The sequence below is a fragment of the Panthera leo genome, chromosome A1, assembly GCF_018350215.1.
Source record: "Panthera leo isolate Ple1 chromosome A1, P.leo_Ple1_pat1.1, whole genome shotgun sequence".
In the NCBI taxonomy this organism is placed as follows: domain Eukaryota; kingdom Metazoa; phylum Chordata; class Mammalia; order Carnivora; family Felidae; genus Panthera; species Panthera leo.
This window is the reverse complement of record NC_056679.1, coordinates 143160267-143179929: the sequence shown is the minus strand read 5'-3', so window position 1 is coordinate 143179929 and position 19663 is coordinate 143160267. Positions and strand designations below refer to the sequence as shown.

Here is a 19663-nt window from a genome sequence, read left to right as displayed (position 1 = left end):
AAGAATTAACAGCACTGTAGAAACAAAAAATGGAATGTCTTTTTAAAGACAAATTACCCTTTTTTTTCTTTGAAAAGTTTCTAGTCAAATAAATACATCTCCAAGTTTTTTATTTTAATATTTGAATTAAAGATAGAAAATGTTGACTTGATGGAAGGTACACCTTTAGGGACACCTGAGTGGCCCAGTGGGTTGAGCACCTGACTATTGATTTTGGCTCAGGTCGAGATCTCACAGGCGTGAGATTGAGCCTGCATTGGGCTCTGCACTGACAGCATGGAGCCTGCTTGGAATTCTCTTTCTTTCTCTCTCTCTGCCCCTTCCCTGATTTCTCTTTCTCTCTCTTTTTCTCTCAAAATAAATAAACATTTTTAAAAATTACACAAAGTTTAGATTAAAAAAGAACTAGTTTGGAATATGTTAAATAAAACAACTGTGCTATTTTCAGCATATATGAAATTCCTGGAAAGTTTCACAGAATACTTTTCACTACCTGTGGGGCAGTTAAAAGTCAAAGGAATCTCATTTTCCTTTTATGCTCCTATGCACTGTTGGAACTCTTTCTTAGGATTTTATGAATTTTTAACCTGCTTTAAAAAAAAAACATGCTCTGGGCTTTTTGTTTTCACTTTAGATATAATGTCTAGGGTAACTAAATCTACCTTTCATTAAATATAGCTAATATTCAAGTTTTCTAATGAAAAGCTTGTTGAATTACGATACTGGAATTGTTGCAGCCTCGGTCCCTTTCTTCCTCTCCTTCCTTCTTCCTTTTTCTCCTGCCTCTGAAATGGTTTTTCTACTTCAGTAACATCAGCTTTCCTAATCCCCCCAAGACCCATGCACCCAAACACTCATTTTCCCCCGAAGGCAGTGAGAACCAGAAATCAAACAACTGTCCCTCTTTCTTCTCTCTCTTTTAATCCTGATCTACTTTTGTCCCTCACACTCATATCAGTCAATTCTAGCAAATCTCTAGGTGAATCCTTAGTTGCTAATGCTGGTTATGCCCTTTCCGGTTAACAACTTAACTTGTTTTGTTCTCATTTCTACTGAATCAACTTACTGTTTAGCTGATTGGACAGTCCACCTTGATTATTTTAGTTTGGTTTGGTCTTTCTTGGAAAGAAGTAGCTCTGATTAATTTCTTCTTGCTGCTTAAGCTTTTTCTGGCTGATTCACGTGATCCATAATTGACCTAGAAGTAACCACCTTGGATATGGTTTTATGTTGTAACATTATACTGTAAACCTTATTCTTGGACTGACCATCAATTACTAGAAACAAAGAGGATTTAGGAGAATGAAATTAAAGGTCAATATGGAAATTCCATTAATAATTGAAAAATAGTTAAGTGATAAGGTGGAATCAAGAAAGTAGCCTTTTGACTTTTAATAAGCTTGTATAATTAATAGCATTATGGTATAATGAGTTAAAATATTTACATATGAAATAAAATACATACAATTTAAAACCAGAAGCCCACAAAAGAAAGTTACCCTCACCACAGTAATATTTTCTATATTCCTAACATTTCTCCATGTGCAATATTTTTAGGTAAAGTAAATAAACTATCATAATCTAGATATTTCCTTATATTTACATATTTTTCTAATTCTAAGCATTTTCCTGTATTACACATATTTTTCTTGTTGGTTGTTTTTTTTTTTTGTTTTGTTTTGTTTTTGTTTTTGTTTTTAAAGTAAACTCTAGAGTAGAGATTCCAGTCCAGTAGAGATCAGGAGTCATATGCTCTAGGAACTAAACCAGGTCAGGTGCCTGTCTTGTTTTTATTTGAAGAAAACCTGTATTCTTTCAAGTTGGCAGATGGTGACCATACCTACCCACTCTCCTCTTGGACACTGATGTTTTCATTTTCTTCACTAGCATAGCCTAATATTTCAGTTGTAAACTTTCAGTGCCCAGAGATCCCAAGGGGTCCACAAAGGTGCACTTTAATGATCCCATGCTAAGATTGCCCCTGGTTAACAGGTTTGTCCAATGAGCCCTCATTCTGATCTCTACTAATACCAAATTTAGATAATCTTATGATGCAGTGACAATAATAAGTGTCAGTTTAAGCTGCATTTTAAAGTCCACTTGTTTTCCAGAAGAATAAATTAAGTTTGCCTTGATAGACAAATCTTAATTAAAAGTAGAAATAAGACAGAAAGTTTTGTGAAGAAAAATAATTCCATTATGAGTAACAGGCAAGAAAAGCTGAAATAAACTCACTTTGTATATGTTACAGAGAGATTTCTGGCTGCTTTTGTAGATAACTCTGGAACTGAAAAGTAGGGCAGATAAAAAAATTAAAACTTGATTTCTTTCTTCCCTTTGCCTTCCTACTTCCCCAAGTAAAATCACATTTTCTTCCATTTTTGTGCTATCTTCTTTTTCTTCAGTAATTCTTTGAATATCTTTTCTTCTAACCAATTAATTGCTTATATAAACCCAAAAGCTTTTCAATTCTTTGAAACTACATTTCTAAATTGTGTTATCTTTACATTTCTAAATTGTATTGTTTCAGATAGTTTTGAGTTGCTTTGCTTTAAAAAATTATTTCTCCTTTAAATTTCCTTTTTTAAATCTTTGACTCATATTTCAATGGAAATATGGTTTGTAAGTAAACATACATCAGAGTCACTCTTAACTTGAAGATAATCTTGTGTATTTTAACAAAAGCATAACACTTTTATCCCCTACCTCCCTTTTTTTAAAGGAATCAGCAGGCGGGGATCTTCAGTCTCCTTTAACACCAGAAAGTATCAATGGAACAGATGATGAAAGAGCACCTGACGTGACACAGAACTCAGAACCAAGGGCTGAACCAACTCAGAATGCATTGCCATTTTCACATAGGTACAGATTCAATTCAACCATCATGATTAAGTAAAATGTGTAAATATGGAAACTTACTTGGTTTTAGATAAATCTTGCAAAGTTACTACCCTGAGTGAAAATTCCAGGTCAGTCTTTTTTTTTTTTTTTTTTTCCTTTTTTACTTTTTTTGTTAACCTCAGAAAGGTTTTTACAATTTATAGTTTATGGATGGCTAGATGGACTGGAATGAACATTTCCTTTATGTAGAAAAAGGGCTACCTAGTTAATTGCAGCACAAATCACTTTTCAGTGAAACAATATCTTATTATAAATCTCTTCTACTCTTTTTTTTTTTTTTTTTTTTTTTTTAACCACAGCCGTAAAAGGCCTCTTTGTTAACCTGGTTTCCACTTTCATCTGTGTTCTTGAGGGTTATACATTTTTTTAAAAAAACAGGCTTCCTACTCTGAAATTAAGCTTTACCGTACTCTTAGAGGTGATCTCACCATAGGATTTCACAGAAGGAAACAAGTTATTGTCACTTCTATTAGTGTTAATGTCAGATTTAGATTTTGCATATCAACTAACAGAAGATAAATCTTCACATACTTCTGAATTTTAAAAGAATTTGGTACTTGAAAAAGATACAATGTATCTTAAACGTGTTCTAAACCAGTTACATTAATTATTTGCTATTCTGTGGTATTTTTAGGATGTAGGGAGGTCTGTGGAACTGTAGCCTTGCAAATGTAAACAAAAACCTATTAGTCGCTGTCTTAAAATTAATTTTCATCCTTTGGAAACTTTTGACTAGGTAATTTTAAATAAAGTTAAGAGATGCACAACATAGGAAAACTATTTTCTTTTCAAGACCACTTCTTAAAAAATCAAATTCTTTAGCATATTCAGAAAAATTGTGAAGTGATAGCATCCAAACTCTTCCATGAGAATTCTAATTTCTATTGAATTTGTTGACTGTTAGAGGCAGCATAGATTATACATATCAGAGACAAACATTGAGAGACCTCATGGTCAGATTGAGGAAGAAGAAATTAGTTACAGGTTTTTTTTAAGAATGTGTGAGGAAAACTATTTGACTTTGAGGTATTCTAATTTTGTTCCTAAAAATGCAGTAATTTTGCATAAAACAGTAGACATATCTTAGAATTATCATGGAGATCATGCTTTAACTATTGCAGTGTAAGCATATTCTCTTTTCTGTTGTTACAAACATTACTGAACACATGAAAATTTTTGAGTTTCCTGAAGACTGCATTTTCACATTGATTTATAAAGTACACACTTCTTTTGAATATACAATTAGAATTAAAGAGCAATGTGATTAGTATGTAGATTTAAAAAAATGCCAAGGGAAGGAAAAATTTTATTCCTATTAAATTTAGCAGACCCATTTCAAAGACTTAAATGCACTGCATATAATTACAAACTTGATTTCTTTGGCTAACACTTAAATGAGCCATGTGCATTGAATACTGTAGCTTTTGGAAATAAGAACTTTTATATTTAACACTTGTAAAAAACTGTTTCTGCATTATACACCCCAAATTCTCAGAATGTTTGTTTTACTAATCCTTTGTACTTGAATTTACTAACTAGAATTAGTCATCTATTGATTTTCTCTGTTCCTGGGAGTCTAATAGGACTTACTTTGATTTGAAGATACAGCTTCTTTGGTAGAATCTATAGATTAGCCATGGAGATATTTTGAGTTCTGAAAAGAATTTAACAAGTCATTTTAAGCTTTTAATTATGTTAAAGGTATTAACACAATCTTATAGTTCTCCTGTTAGAGTATTTTAAATATTCTTTAGTTTATAAGATTTTTGAAGATTATTTTCTGAACTGGTTTGATTTCCACCTGAAATAGAAGACTGAATGTTTTATAGCCAATGTTAGAATCCCAAAATAACAGAAGAGACCTTAAAGATGGTATAAACCAAGATCTTCCAAACTGGTAGTTTGAAATCAATTTAGGTTATTCATGGCATTCTGAGAAATGAAACATAATAAAATAGGAAACATCAGAGTAAAATTCACGTTAAAAGTAGAAACTTTATTTTAGTCATATACAGATTTATGTGTGTGCTCTGGATCATGGTGTAAAACATCCAAGTTTGAAAATGTGTACCTTTGACACATGAGGAGACTAAATCACAGAGGTTAGGTGAGTTGTGCTAGGTCACATTGTTCAGTAGTAAAAACTTTAGTAGTAGTACAGATCACCTTTTGACCCCAGTAGGTACAGCCGGTTAATAGTGTATTTTAGCTCCATTCCCATAACATGCACATTGTTGTCAGGAAGTTAATAACTTCCTGTCCTAGGAGAACTCTGTAGACATAGGATCAGTGTTTCATGAATTAGAAACACAAAGAATATTAAAGTAATCTTCACTTAAATCTGAAACTTGTGTTTACACTTGAAACACTTTTTTTTTTTCCCGTGGCAAAGGAAGACAATTAAAGTCTATGGTTTTAAGGCTTATTTAGGCTATTTTGCCTTTTTTTCCTTATTTCAAGAGAAAAGAATGAACAAAAAATATTTTGCCAGCATTTCTCTGTTCTGCCGTCTTATTGCTACATAAGGAGCAAAACACTCGAATGTCTATGTCTATGTGTTGTCCTTTGTAAAGGAAGGATATGGGGAACAGTGATCTAGTTAGTCAAGTTAATTAAGAGTTGATGGTGTAATAGCACGTAGCAAGACAATTTGTGCTCTTAAAATTCAAACTGTATGCCTAAATCTCATGAATTAATTAACATACCAAAAGAAAGCCCTGATTTTCATTTGGTCCTGAAAATTTTAGTAATGTTGCTACAGTTGGCTCTTTACTCTCTGTAAGTTTTATGTACTTTTTAAAAGGTACTAGCTTTAAAGATATAAGCAAGATTTTTTTGTTCCTCTTTAAACTTACACAATTTTTCATATGTATATGAAAGAATACTGTAATGAACTCCCATTAGTGCATCACCCAGCTTCAAGAATTATGAAAAAATGCCTAATCTCAATTCATTTCTATCCCTGCACACTCTTCCACTTTTGTATTATTTTTAAAACAAATCTCAGACATAATTTCATCCACAAATACTTTTTAAACTACTTTTTAGCTTTTTAAAAACTTATTTACGAGGGTAGTACAGTTTTTTATATTCTCTAATTCAGTGGCATTATCAGGTTACCTTGAATTATTTACTCTTTGATTTGTAATTATACTGCTGAACTAAATTTTGAAATGTATGGGCTGTTAAATACTCCTTAGTCAAGTGCTAAAGTACTGTTTTATGCCCTTGCCATAACCTATGCAAAAACATTCTCAATGAGTAAGTTTCAATAAATTAATAAATTTATAATGTATTTATTTAAATGCTTTTTTAAAGTTTAGGGTGTGTAAAAAAGGGAGTTTGTGAGGATGAAAATATTCACTAATTTCTTTGAGGAAATAGCATTACATTTTATCTAACTTGCTATATTTTCTTAAAATATTTTTTAACCTAAATGATAAAAATCATTTTGGGACTGAGCAGGTATACACTGACCAACTGAAGTGTTCAGGGCATCCTTTGAGACCTTAGTCTTGGATTAGCTATATACTAAATGAAGAGCTATATGCTAATAGACCAGCATATACAATTGGGTGAAGGTTTTGTTTTCTCCTTCCAGGGAGTTATTGTTTCTTCATAACATTGACTGTATAGAATTCTGAAATTACTTGTTAGCACTTAAGAAGAAGAAAATATAGGATTTGTTTTTTTAAGATTTAAAGCTGTTTAAAATTCTCTTGGAAATAGTTAATTTTATTAGTGTCCTGGTGTTACAACGTAATACTGAAAACTAAAACTTTTTATTTTGTTCATTGTAAATTTATGCTCCCAAATATACAGGAATATGTTGATAAATAAGTGCTATTACCATATTTCTGAGAGTCCAGAACAGACATACACATGCATTAGTAGTTCGTGAAACTATTTTCGTAGTGACGAATTTTAATAACGTTTTGGTTATCTTAATGGAAAAAAGATTCTTTTAAGCACTGATTATATTTACATTCTTTTAATGTTTCAATAATATATTCTTATGGTGCTGCCAGAACTTCTACATTTTGGGGGTACTGCATGTATCTTCTGTTAAAGAGATTTTTCTGCCACTTTGTGTGTTTCCAACAGATACTCATTAAAGGATGTATGCAGAAATATCACTCTTTAGTACATTGATTTTGCTTTAAATCAGTATAACTATAATTTTACTCAAATTTATGGAATCTGGGTGGGTTCATTTCATTCCTATTTAATAGATTAATTCATCCATTATCAGAGTTTCAGAAAGCTACTATTTTAAAACTGATGAGGGATTTTTGTACAGTTTCAAAAACTAAATTTCATTGGAAATGTTACACACAGTTTTACTTATATGTTAGAATTGTTAAGAAGTGCTTTATCTTGAATCAAATACAGTTTGTACTTACTCGAAAGATGATAGAAACAAGAAAAAAGTTTTGAGTTCTGGGGTTCTATACTCTCCACAGCTGTGCCTTCTGTCTCCCCCTCTAATGGATAGTAGGCAAAATTTACAAGATTTTAGTTGGGAACTAAAATAGATATAATTTCTGTGGCTGACTCTTGTTTGGATAAGATTTTGTGTGTATGGGGCGCCTGGGTGGTTCAGTCGGTTAAGCATCTATCTGACTTCAGCTCAGGTCATGATCTCGCAGTTCCATGAGTTCGAGCCCCGCGTCGGTCTCTGTGCTGACGGCTCATAGCCTGGAGCCTGCTTCAGATTCTGTCTCCCACTCTCTCTGCCCTTCCCCTGCTCATGCTCTGTCTCTGTCTCAAAAATAAATAAAAAATATTAAAAAAAATTTTTTTTTAAGATTTTGTGTGTAAAACTGGGACTTGAGTTCACAAGAAGTGCTTTATCATGAATATAATTATAGATGAAAATTTAAGTTGTAGGATTTCCCTTATAGTAACAGTTAAAAATGACATAATTATTGTTATTTTTCCACCATGGAACCTCAAAATTTAGAGTAGGTTTTTTAAAAACTAACTAAGACAGATTATGAAAGATTGTAACTTAACAATTTAGAAATGTCAGAATTTCCTTTACCTTGATTGTGAACAGGTAGCATTTTATAAGAGGTGCTATAGTAATTCAGTAATAGATACAATTTACATTCTCTGGGAAGTGAGAAACAATGTATGTATTTTTGAATAACAGGCAATAAAAAAATAGAGTTTAGTGACCCGAAGTGTTTACTTTATTAGCTTTCTAAATAAGTATACTTAAATTTTTACTTTGCGTTTTTCAAGAACTAATCCTTATTCTCTTCTAACGTCTTCTAAAATATTTTGAAGAAAATGTGGAAATTTGCTGAAGCATTTTTTCAGGTATTAACACTTAATACAGGTTATTTGTAAGAAGAAAAATACTATTTATATGAGACAAAGACATTACTAATTCACCTCCATCAGGAATTAGTCCCTTCTCCTTCTTCCCCCTACCAGTATCATTAATGGGAAAGAATGTTTACCAGTCCATTCCAGTGATTGTGAGCTTCTATTTTCAAAATTACTAGCTGGAGTTAGAGGTGTGGTTATTCACAATGGGACAGATTGATCCTAGATTAACTATGATCTCTTCCCTGTAGAGGGCTTTTAAATTTCCTTTTATTGTTTCATTTCTGGTTTTAAAAGACCATAGTGGAGATTCTGTTGGAAGGGAGGTATGTGATATGGATAGTTCTGTTCTAGGACTTAGAGGAAAATGTTCTTTGAATTTGGCTTCCCATTTTCCCTCTTATTAGAGAAGTAAGGGACAAGATCAAGATGTGTACAGAGGCAGAGGTCAAACAGGCTATGTAAATGTGTGACACTTGTGGTGTGGAAGAAATGGTGAGGTCTGTAGTAAAGTGAAGTGTGCAAGGTTCATCTGAAGGTAATAAAGTTTTTAAAAAATAAGGTCACACAGAGGGGTGGGGACTAGATGACCCATCCGGTTTCTAGTCTACACTTTCCAGAGGAAACTTTGATTTACGAATGGTTTAACTCATGGGAAGAATTTTAAGCAATTTCTAGCTAGTAATATTTGTTGTTGTAATAACTTATAAACTCTTGGTGGAGGTATTTGGGAGGATATATGTGCAGATGAATCCTGGGTATGTCCTCTTTGGTGACATATTACTCTGACAGGTGTTCGTTCACAAACAAAAATCACACAGTTTCAGTGGCATGGTATATATATAGACCACTCCATGGTCATCAGATGAGGCTTCCTCAGCCTCATCATCCTGTGCTTCTGTTCCTGTTGCCCCAAATTGCTTGCAGTTCTCCATATAGCAGCAACCATGCTGTTTCTCATCTGCAAGTCTTTGCTTCCTTGTTTTGGGAATGTCCTTCCTTCTCTTTGCAATGGCCTTGTACCCACAGTCCATACTGCCTGCCACCCACCTCTGCCTTTAATTCAGCCACCGACTGTTTGACCCCTACATATCCTTCAAGCTTCAGTACCACTGCCTCCAGTAAACCTTATTCTGGTGCCCTCATGTTGAATTACATGTCCTCCTCTATTAAATCTCTATTACCTCCTAACTTAATATGTGGAGGTTAACATGAAATTATCAGTTTCTCCTGCGGCAGGGATTGTGTTTTATCCATTTGTATTCCTGGTGTTTAGCATGGTAGACAGTCAGTAAATATGAATGCAACAGTTTCCCTTACAAAAATTGAGTACATGCATTGAATACCCTTGGTAGGGCTTCAGTCAACTGAAGTTACACCTACAGGTTCAGAAAACTTTGAAACTAAAATATAAAACTAGCTATATTCTTTGAAATTCAGTCACTCTTAACAAATTTAAGTCTTGCGTTTAACTGACTTAGTCTAATTTTCTTCGAAATCTCCTAGTTTGTATAAAGAAATTTTAAAAATAGTGTGTTAATAAACAATGTTCTTAAGTACCTGAATAACGTGAAAGATACTAAAATGCTTTATTGTAACAGAATAATTTTTTATCCTTTTGATAATAATTTTTCTTTTTATCTAAAAAGCACCGCAGAATGTTTCAGTGATGTATTTTTTTTTGTAAAATTAGGCAATACTTAGATTCTTTGTTTTTAAAACCAGTTGTGACCAAAATGTGTTTTTTAAAAATTTCATCTCTTACAAAGGTCAACACAAGCACTTATTATTTGACACAAAGAAGTGAATTTCAGGACTATTGATTTTTTTTTAAATTAAGAATTGTACTATGTACATTTCACAGAAGTAAAGATTGAGAGAATACATTTCATATGGCAATAAGCTCACAGTACACTGAAAAGTATTGTAGGTAGTCATGCCCTAGGGACTAACCTTCCTTATAGGGTATATAAAATGTATATATGACTAACCAGTTAAATAAATGTACATTTTTATTTTCCATCATTTTGCCATTTTCCTCTGACAATTTAACTTGGCCGTGTATCCAGTGGAAACAAGAGAGTTAATTTTTATGACTGGACTAAACTGAAGTCTAAACGTCGATATTAGAACTTTGGAGATGGAGCGCTGGGTGGCTCAGTCGGTCAAGCATCCGGCTTTGGCTCAGGTCATGATCTCGCGGTTTGTAAGTTTGAGCCCAACGTCAGGCTCTGTGCTGACAGCTCAGAGCCTGGAGCCTGCTTTGGATTCTGTGTCTCCTTCTCTCTCTGCCCCTCTCCTCCTTGCGCTCTCTCTCAAAAATAAACAAACAAATAGAACTTTGGAAATAGAAGGAACTTTATATTACATAGTCTACCCACGTCATTTTACAGAAGTGGAAGCGAGTCCAGGGAAGGGGTATGCAGCATCAGTGTTTGCTAATGGCTAGATTAGAACAGAGAGGTCTCCAAAGACATTGATCATTAGGGTCCATCCTGGTTGAGGCAGCACTCCTGCTGCTAAACTCCAAGAGGGTTTGTTTTCTGTGTCACATTTCAAGATACTTTTCATCTGGATATTTGTCATTGTTCAACCCATATTTACCATTACTTGTTAAATTCATCTACTAGATTCTTAGCTTGTGGAGTAAGTCTTACTGGCTTGCATTTCTTGGTGTCTCATATAGTTTCAAACCATTTAGATATGTAATAGATAAATTAGTGAATTTGTTGTGCAAATAAATGTGTGTTTTTACCATTACTGAGATGACAGAGAAGTTGGTACATCTTGATCATTACCAAGAAAAATACACCATATACTAGACAGGGCCGACAAAGATATTAATATAAAGAATAATTAGTTTAACCTTTTAAATTCTAACAGGATCCACTTAGCTATTAATATTACCATCAGTAATTAGAGTAACTACTTTATTGAGGTATAATTCACACACTTAGCCATTTACCTATATAAAGTGTACAATTCAGGAGGTATTTAGTATATTTTGTAGAGTTGTGCAGCCAATACCACAGTCAATTTTAAAACATTTTCATCATCTCCCCAAAAGCCCTGTACCCATTAGCAGTTACTTTCTTTTTCCCTTTCACGTACTCTCCCTCCTTCCCCCAACCCAAGGCAATCACTGATTTTCTGTCTCTGTAGATTTGCCCATTCTAGATAGTCTGTATCAATAGAATTATATATCTGGTCTTTTGTGACTGAATTCTTTACTGAGAATGAGTTTTTCAAGGTTCATCCGCATTGTAGAATGTATCAATATTTCATTTCCTTTTATTGCTGGATGATACTCCATTGTGCGGATATACTAGACTTTATTAATCCACTCATTAGTTGGTAGACATTTGTGTTGTTTTCACTTTTTGAACGTTACACCATTGTTATGAATAATGCTCCTGTGAATATTTGTGTACAGGTTTTTGTGTGGCTATATGTTTTCAGTTCTCCACATAAACTGTACAACTAGAATTGTTGGGTCATATGGTAATTTGCTGTTTAACCTTTAGAGGAGCTGCCAAACTGTTTTTGCAAAAGCAGCTGCGCCATTTACACCAGCAGTGTATAAGGGTTCCAGTTTCTTTACATTATCAGAAACACTTGGTATTAGATGTCTTTTTGATTATAGCTATCCTAGTAGGTGTTAAATGCTATCTCATTATGGTTTCGAATTGTACATATTTCCCTGATAGCTAATATTATTGGGTATCTTTTCGTGTGCTTGTTGGCCACTTGTATATCTTCTTTGGAGAAATGGCTACTCAGATCCTTTGTCCATTTTCAGTTGGGTTGTTTGGTCTATCTTTGTTGTTGGGTTGTAATTCTTTATATATTCCGGATATAGAAACCCCTGATCAGATAATGATTTGCAGATATTCCCTCCAATTCTGTAGGTTGCCTTTTCCCCTTCTTTTTTTTTTTTTTTTAATTTTTTAAAAAATTTATTTATTTTTGAAAGAGCATGAAAGGGAGGGGCAGAAAGAGAGGGAGACGCAGAATCTGAAGCAGGCTCCAGGCTCTGAGCTGTCAGCACAGAGCCTGCTGTGGGGCTCAGACCCACAAACTAGGAGATCATGACTTGAGCCGAAGTCGGATGTTTAACCAACTGAGCCACCCAGGTGCCCCTGTCTTTTCCCCTTCTTGATTGTGTCCTTTGCAACACAAAAGCTTTACATTTTAATTAAGTCTAATTTACCTACTTTGTTCCATTTCTTACACTTTCGTGTCACATCTAAGAAACCGTGGTGTAATTCAAGGTAATGAAGGTTTACACGTGTTTTTTTCTGAGCGTTTTACAGTCTGAATTCTTACATTTAGGCTAATTTTTGAGTTATTTTTTTCTGTACATTGTGAGATAGAGGCTCCACTTCATTCTTTTGCCTGTGGATATCCACTTGTCCTGGCACTATTTGTTGAACAGATCATTCTTGTCTTATTGAATTGTCTTGGCATCCTTGTCAAAAATCAGTTGACTGTACATTTGAGGGTTTATTTTTGAACTCTGAATTCTAACACACTGATCTATCTATTTAGGTTTATTCTTCCTTTTCAAGATTGCTTCAACTATTCTGAGACCCTAGAATTTCTGCATAAGTTTTCGGATCAGCCTGTGAGTTTCTGTAAAGAGGCCCATTGGAATTTTGATAGGAATTGCCTTGAATCTGTAGAACAATTTCATGGGTCATCTTAATGTGAAGTCTATCAGTCAGTGAACCTGGGATGTTTTCCTATTTATTTACCTCTGCAATTTCTTTCAATAGTGTTGTTTAGTTTTCAGAATGTAATTTTTACGTTTCTTTTGTTAGATGTATTCCTAAATATTGTTTTTTTGATGCTGTTATTGAAATTATTTTCTTAATTTCACTTTCTAATTGTTCATTCCTAGTATATAGAAATAAGATGGTTTTTATACAGTGATCTTGTGTCCCATAAACTTGTGAAACACATAATTTTAATAGTTTCTAGTAACTTCCTTAGGATGTTTATATACAAAATCATGTCATCTGCAAATAGAGATAATAACATTTCTTCTTTCCCATCTAGATTTTATTTCATATTCTTGACTAATTGCCCTGTCTAGAACCTCCAGTATATGCTGAATAGAAGGGACAAGAGTGGACATCCTTGTCTTGTTCATTATCTTAGGGGGGGAATCTTTAAGTTTTTTATCATTAAGTATGACAGTATCTACAGATTTTTCATAGATGCTCTTTATATTCCTAGTTTTTTGACGTTTTTTTCCATTGATACTCTAGTTGGTTAGTGATTTCCTCCCCTTAGTTGGTAGCTTTAGAAATCTGTGCTTTGACAAATACAGCAATATGCTTTCCTTGTGTTTATCTCTTAAACGGTAATTGATAGTTTCTTTAACCGATAAAAGAACTTAATGGAGAGGAAGAATTCCTTTATAAAACTGTTAAAAAAATAAAATAAAAAATATTAACAGTTTTATAAAGGAATTCTTCCTCTCCATTAAGAAACTTAAAAAAATAAAATAAAAAATATTAAGTTTCTTTATTTTGAGGTTGAGAGTGAAAGAGAGAGTGCGTGCCTGAGTTGGGGAGGGGCAGAGAGAGATGGAGAGAGAGAGAATCCCAAGCAGCCCCACACTGCCAGTGCCGCTGGAGCCCAATGTGGGGCTGAAACTCACAAACCTCGAGATCATAAGCTGAGCTGAAATCAAGAGCTTAACTAACTGAGCCACCCAGGTTCCCCTATCGATATTTTTTAAAAGCACATCACTAGGCTTTAGTTTTTCTATCTAAAATTATGAAACCTTCCAGTTTTCTAGCTTTTTATCTTTCCAAAGTATGTGGAGCAGCTTTTATGAATGGTGGTAGTAGGGGTACATTTACTTCCTTATCTGATTTTTGAGTGACTTTTTTCTTCATTGATTTTTTATATTAAAATAATTAGTAAAGGGGCACCTGGGTGGCTCAGTTGGTTAAGCGTCCGACTTCAACTCAGGTCGTGATCTCGTGGTCCGTGAGTTCGAGCCCCACATCGGGCTCTGGGCTGACAGCTCAGAGCCTGGAGCCTGCTTCAGATTCTGTGTCTCCCTCTCTCTCTGCCCCTCCCCTGTTCATGCTCTGTCTCTCTCTGTCTCAAAAATAAATAAACGTTAAAAAAAATAATAAAAATAAATAAAATAATTAGTAAAAATATGCCCTATTCATTTATTTTTGTTTCATTGATTCTTTTATTTTTCTTTTCAAATTTTTATTTAAATTCCAGTTAGTTAACATACAGTGCAATATTGGTTTCAGGAATAGAATTCACTGATTCATCACTTACATACAACACCCAGTGCTCATCATACCAAGTGCCCTCCTTAATACCTATCACCCATCTTGCCCATGCCCCACACTCCTCCCTCCATCAACCCTCAGTTCTCTATCTTTAAGATTCTCTTATGGTTTGTTTTCCACTTTTGTTTTTTTTTTTTTCCCCTTCCCATATGTTCATCTGTTTTGTTTCTTAAATTCCACATGAATGAATGAAATAATTTGGTATTTGTCATTCTCTGACAGACTTATTTCATTTAGCATTATATACTCTGTCTCCATCCACATTGTTGCAAATGGCAAGCTTTCATTCTCTTTGATGGCTGAGTAATAGTCCATTGTACATGTATACCATATCTTCTGTATCCATTCATCAATCAATGGACATTTGGGCTCTCTCCATAGTTTGGCTATTGTTGATAATGCTTCTATAAACATCAGGGTGCGTGTACCCGTTAGATTCTGTACTTTTGTATCCTTTGGGTAAATATCTAGTAGTTCTATTTTTAACTTTTTGAGGAACCTCCATACTGTTTTCCAGAGTGGCTGTACCAGTTTGCATTCCCACCAACAGTGCAAGAAGGTTCCCCTGTCTCCACATCCTCGCCAACACTTGTTATTTCTTGTGTTGTTAATTTTAACCATTCTGTCCGGTGTGAAGTGGTATCTCATTGTGGTTTTGATTTGCATTTCACTGATGATTAGGTATGTTGAGCATCTTTTCTTTTAGCCATCTGGACATCTTTGGAAAAATATCTATTGGGGCACTTGGGTGGCTCAGTTGATTAAGCGTCTGACTCTCGACTTCGCCTCAGGTCATGATCTCATGGTTCATGAGATTGAGCCTTGCATCGGGCTTTGTGCTGACAACATGGAACCTGCTTGGGATCCTCTCTCTTCCTCTCTCTCCCTTTCTCTCTGTCCCTCCCCCACTTGTGTGCACGTTCTGTTTCTCAAAATAAATAAATAAACATTATCTTTAAAGAAAAGTGCCAGGTGCCTGGGTGGCTCAGTCGGTAAGCGTCCAACTTCAGCTCAGGTCAGGACCTCACGGTTCATGGGTTCGAGCCCTGCATCGGGCTCTGTGCTGACAGCTCAGAGCCTGGAGCCTGCTTCAGATTCTGTGTCTCCCTCTCTCTCTCCTCCTCCCCCACTCACACTCTGTCTCTCAAAAATAAATAAACATTAAAAAAAATTTTTACAAAAGAAAAGTGTTGGAGCACCTGGGTGGCTCAGTTGGTTGAACGTTCAACTTCAGCTCAGGTCATGATCTTATGGTTCGCAAGTTTGAGCCCCACGTCAGGCTCTGTGCTGACATCTCAGAGCCTGGAGCCTGCTTCAGATTCTGTGTCCCCCTCTCTTTCTGCCCTTCTCCCACTCATGCTGTGTCTCTCTCTCTCAAAAATAAATAAACATTAAAAAAAAAACTGGAAGAAGAAGAAAAATGTCTGTTCATGTCTTCTCATTTTTTTTAACTGGATGATTTGTTTTTTGGGTGTTGAGTTTGATAAGTTCTTTATAGAGTTTGGATATTAACCCTTTATCAGATATGTCATTTGCAGATACCTTCTCCCATTCTGCATGCTGCCTTTCAGTTTTGTTGATTGTTTCCTTCGCCATGCAGAAGATTTTTATCTTGATGAAGTCTCAATAATTCGTCTTGGCTTTTGTTTCCCTTTTCTATGGCGAGGTGTCTGATAAGAAGTTGCTCCGGCTAAGGTCAAAGAGGTTTCTGCTTGTGTTCTCCTCTAGGATTTTGATGGTTTCCTGTCTCAAATTTAGGTCTTTACCCACTTTGAACTTATTTTTGTGTATGGTGTAAGAAAGTGGCCCAGTTTCATTCTCCTGCATGCTGTCCAGTTTTCCCAACACCATTTGTTGAAGAGACTGCCTTTTTTCCATTGAATATTCTTTCCTGCTTTGTCAAAGATGAGTTGACCATATAGTTGTGAGTCCATTTATGGGTTTTCTATTCTGTTCCTTTGATCTGTGTGTCTGTTTTTGTGGCAGTACCATACTGTCTTGATGATTAAAGCTTTGTAATATACCTTGAAGTTCACAATCATGATGCCTCCAGATTTGCTTTTCTTTTTCAGGATTATTTTGGACTTTCGGGATTTTTTGTGGTTCCATACAGATTTTAGGAATGTTTGTTCCAGCTCTGTGCAAAATGCTAGTGGTATTTTAATAGGGATTGCATTAAATGTGTCGATTGCTTTGGGTAGCATAGATATTTTAACAATGCTTATTCTTCCAATCCATGAGCATGGAATGTTTTTCCCTCTCTTTGTGTCTTCTTCAGTTTCTTTCATAAATGTTCTGTAGTTTTCAGAGTTGAGATCTTTTACCTCTTTGGTTAGGCTTATTCCTAGGTATCGAATGGCTTTTGGTGCAATTGTAAATGGATCAATTCCTTGATTCTTTCTCTGCTGCTTCATTGTTGGTGTTTAGAAATGCAGCAGATTTCTGTACATTGATTTTATTTCCTTTGATTTTGCTGAATTCATGTATTAATTAGTTCTAATAATTCTTTGGTGGAGTCTTTCAGGTTTTCTACATGGAGTATCTTGTCTGCAAATAGTGAAAGTTTGACTTCCTCCTTGTAGATTTTATTTCTTTTTGTTATTTGATTACTGAGGCTAAGACTTCCACTACTCTATTAAATAGTAATGGTGAGAGAGGACATCACTGTCTGTAGGGGAAAAGCTTTCTGTTTTCCTCCATTGAGGGTGCTATTAGCTGTGAGTTTTTTGTATATGGCCTTCCTGATGTTGAGGTATGTTCCTTCTATCCCTACTTTGTTGAGGGTTTTTATTAAGAATGGATGCTGTGTTTTGTCAAATGCTTTTTCTGCGTCTTCTGAGAGGATCATATGGTTCTTATCCTTCTATTATTAATGTGATGTATCACGTTGATTGATTTGTGAATATTGAACCAGCCCTGCAACCCAGGAATAAATCCCATTTGATCATGGTGAATAATTCTTTTAATGTACCGTTGGATTCAGTTTGCTAGTATCTTCTTCAGAATTTTTGTGTCCATGTTCATTGGGGATATTGTCCTGTAATTCTTTTTAGTGGGTTCTTTGGTTTTGGAATCAAGGTAATGTTGGCCTTGTAGAAGAGGTTTAGAATTTTTCCTTTCATTTCCATTTTTTTGAAACAATTTGAAAAGAATAGGTATTAACTCTTCTTTAAATGTCTGATAAAATTCCCCTGCAAAGCCATGTGGCCCTGGACTTTTGTTTGTTGGGAGATTTTTGATTACTGATTCAGTTTTTTAGCTGGTTATGGGTTTGTTGAAATCTATTTCTTCTGTTTCAGTTTGGTAGTTTGTATGTTTTTAGGAATTTGTCCATTTCTTCAAGATTGCCTACTTTGTTGACATATAATTTTTCATAATATTCTCTTATAATTGTATTTCTGTGATGTTGATTGTGATCTCTCCTCTTTCATTCATGATTTTATCTGTTTGGGTCCTTTCTCTTTTCTTTTTGATAAGTCTGGCTAGAGGTTTATTAATTATTAATTGTTTCTAAGAACCAGCTCTTAGTTTCATTGATGTGTTCTACTGTTTTTTGTTTATTCATTTATTTCTATATCACTTATTTTTGTTCTAGTCTTTATTATTTCCATTCTTTTGCTGGCTTTAGGCTTTTTTTTTTTTTTTAATTTTTTTTCTTTTAACGTTTATTTTTGAGACAGAGAGAGACAGAGCATGAACGGGGGAGGGTCAGAGAGAAAGGGAGACACAGAATCTGAAACAGGCTCCAGGCTCTGAGCTGTCAGCACAGAGCCCGACGCGGGGCTCGAACTCACGGACCGCAAGATCATGACCTGAGCCGAAGTTGGACGCCCAACCGACTGAGCCACCCAGGCGCCCCGCTGGCTTTAGGCTTTTATTGCTGTTCCTCTTCTCGCTCCTTTAGGTGTGAGGTTAGGTGGTATATTTATTATTTCCCTTCTTCTGATGGTTTTAGGCTTTATTTCCTGTTCCTTTTCAAGTTTTATAGGGTTGTGGTTTGAAAATAATGTGTGGTATGGTCTCAGTCTTTTTGTACTTGTCGAGGGCTGATTTGTGACCCAGTATGTGATCTGTTCTGGAAAATGTTTCAAGTGCATTCAAAAAGAATGTGTATTCTGCTGCTTTAGGATGAAATGTTCTGAATATGCTGTGAAGTCCGTCCCACCCCATGTGTCATTCAAAGCCATTGTTTCCTTGTTGATTTTCTGCTTCACTGATGTGTCCATTGTTGTAAGTGGGGAGTTAAAGTCCCCTGCTACTATTGTATTATCAATGAGTTTCTTTATGTTTGTGATTAATTGATTTAAATATTTGGGTGCTGCCACATTGGGGACATAAATATTTACAATTGTTAGGTCTTCTGCATGGATAGACCCCTTAATTATGATGTAATGCCCTTCCACATCTCTTATTACAGTCTTTGTTTTAAAATCTAGTTTGTCTATAGCTACTCTAGCTTTTTTTTGACATGCATTAGCATGCTACATGGTTCTCCATCCCTTCACTTTCAATCTGCTGGTGTCTTTAGGTCTAAAATGAGTTATAGGCAGCATGTAGATGGATCTTTGGTTTTTTTGTTTTTGTTTTTGTTTTTTTATCCATTGTGATACCCTATGTCTTTTGATTGGCGCTTTTAATCCATTTATATTCAGAGTGATTGTTGATAGATATGAATTTAGTGCCTTTGTGTTACCTGTAAAGCTGGCATTTCTGGTGATGTTCTCTGTTCCTCTCTAGTCTTTGTTGGTTTTGGTCTTTTTTTCCCCCCACTCAGTCCCCTTTAGTATTTCTTGCAGGGCTGGTTTAGTGGTAACAAACTCATTTAGTTTTTGTCTGGAAAACTCTTTATCTCTTCCTCTATTCTGAATGACAGCCTTGCTGAATAAAGTATTCTTGGCTACATTTTTTCCCATTCAGCACGTTGAATATATCCTGCTATTCCCTTCTGGCCGGCCAAGTTTCTGTGGACAAATCTGCGTCAAATCTGATCTCTCTTCCCTTGTAGGTTAAAGACTTTTTTTTCTTGGTTGCTTTTAGGATTCTTTGCTTTTTCTGTGTATTTTGTGAATTTGACTAGATGTTTAGGTGATGGCCAGTTTTTTGTT

At 34.9% G+C, this 19663-nt stretch overlaps 1 protein-coding gene across 1 annotated transcript in view; it reads left to right on the top strand.

Moving 5' to 3' along the window:
- The window catches only part of HOMER1 (homer scaffold protein 1), a 138036-nt gene that overhangs the window by 63843 nt on the left and 54530 nt on the right, over positions 1 to 19663 (top strand). The window contains exon 5 of the mRNA XM_042942068.1: positions 2723 to 2862. Coding sequence (XP_042798002.1) covers positions 2723 to 2862 — 140 coding nt within the window. The remainder of the gene's footprint in view (positions 1 to 2722; positions 2863 to 19663) is intronic.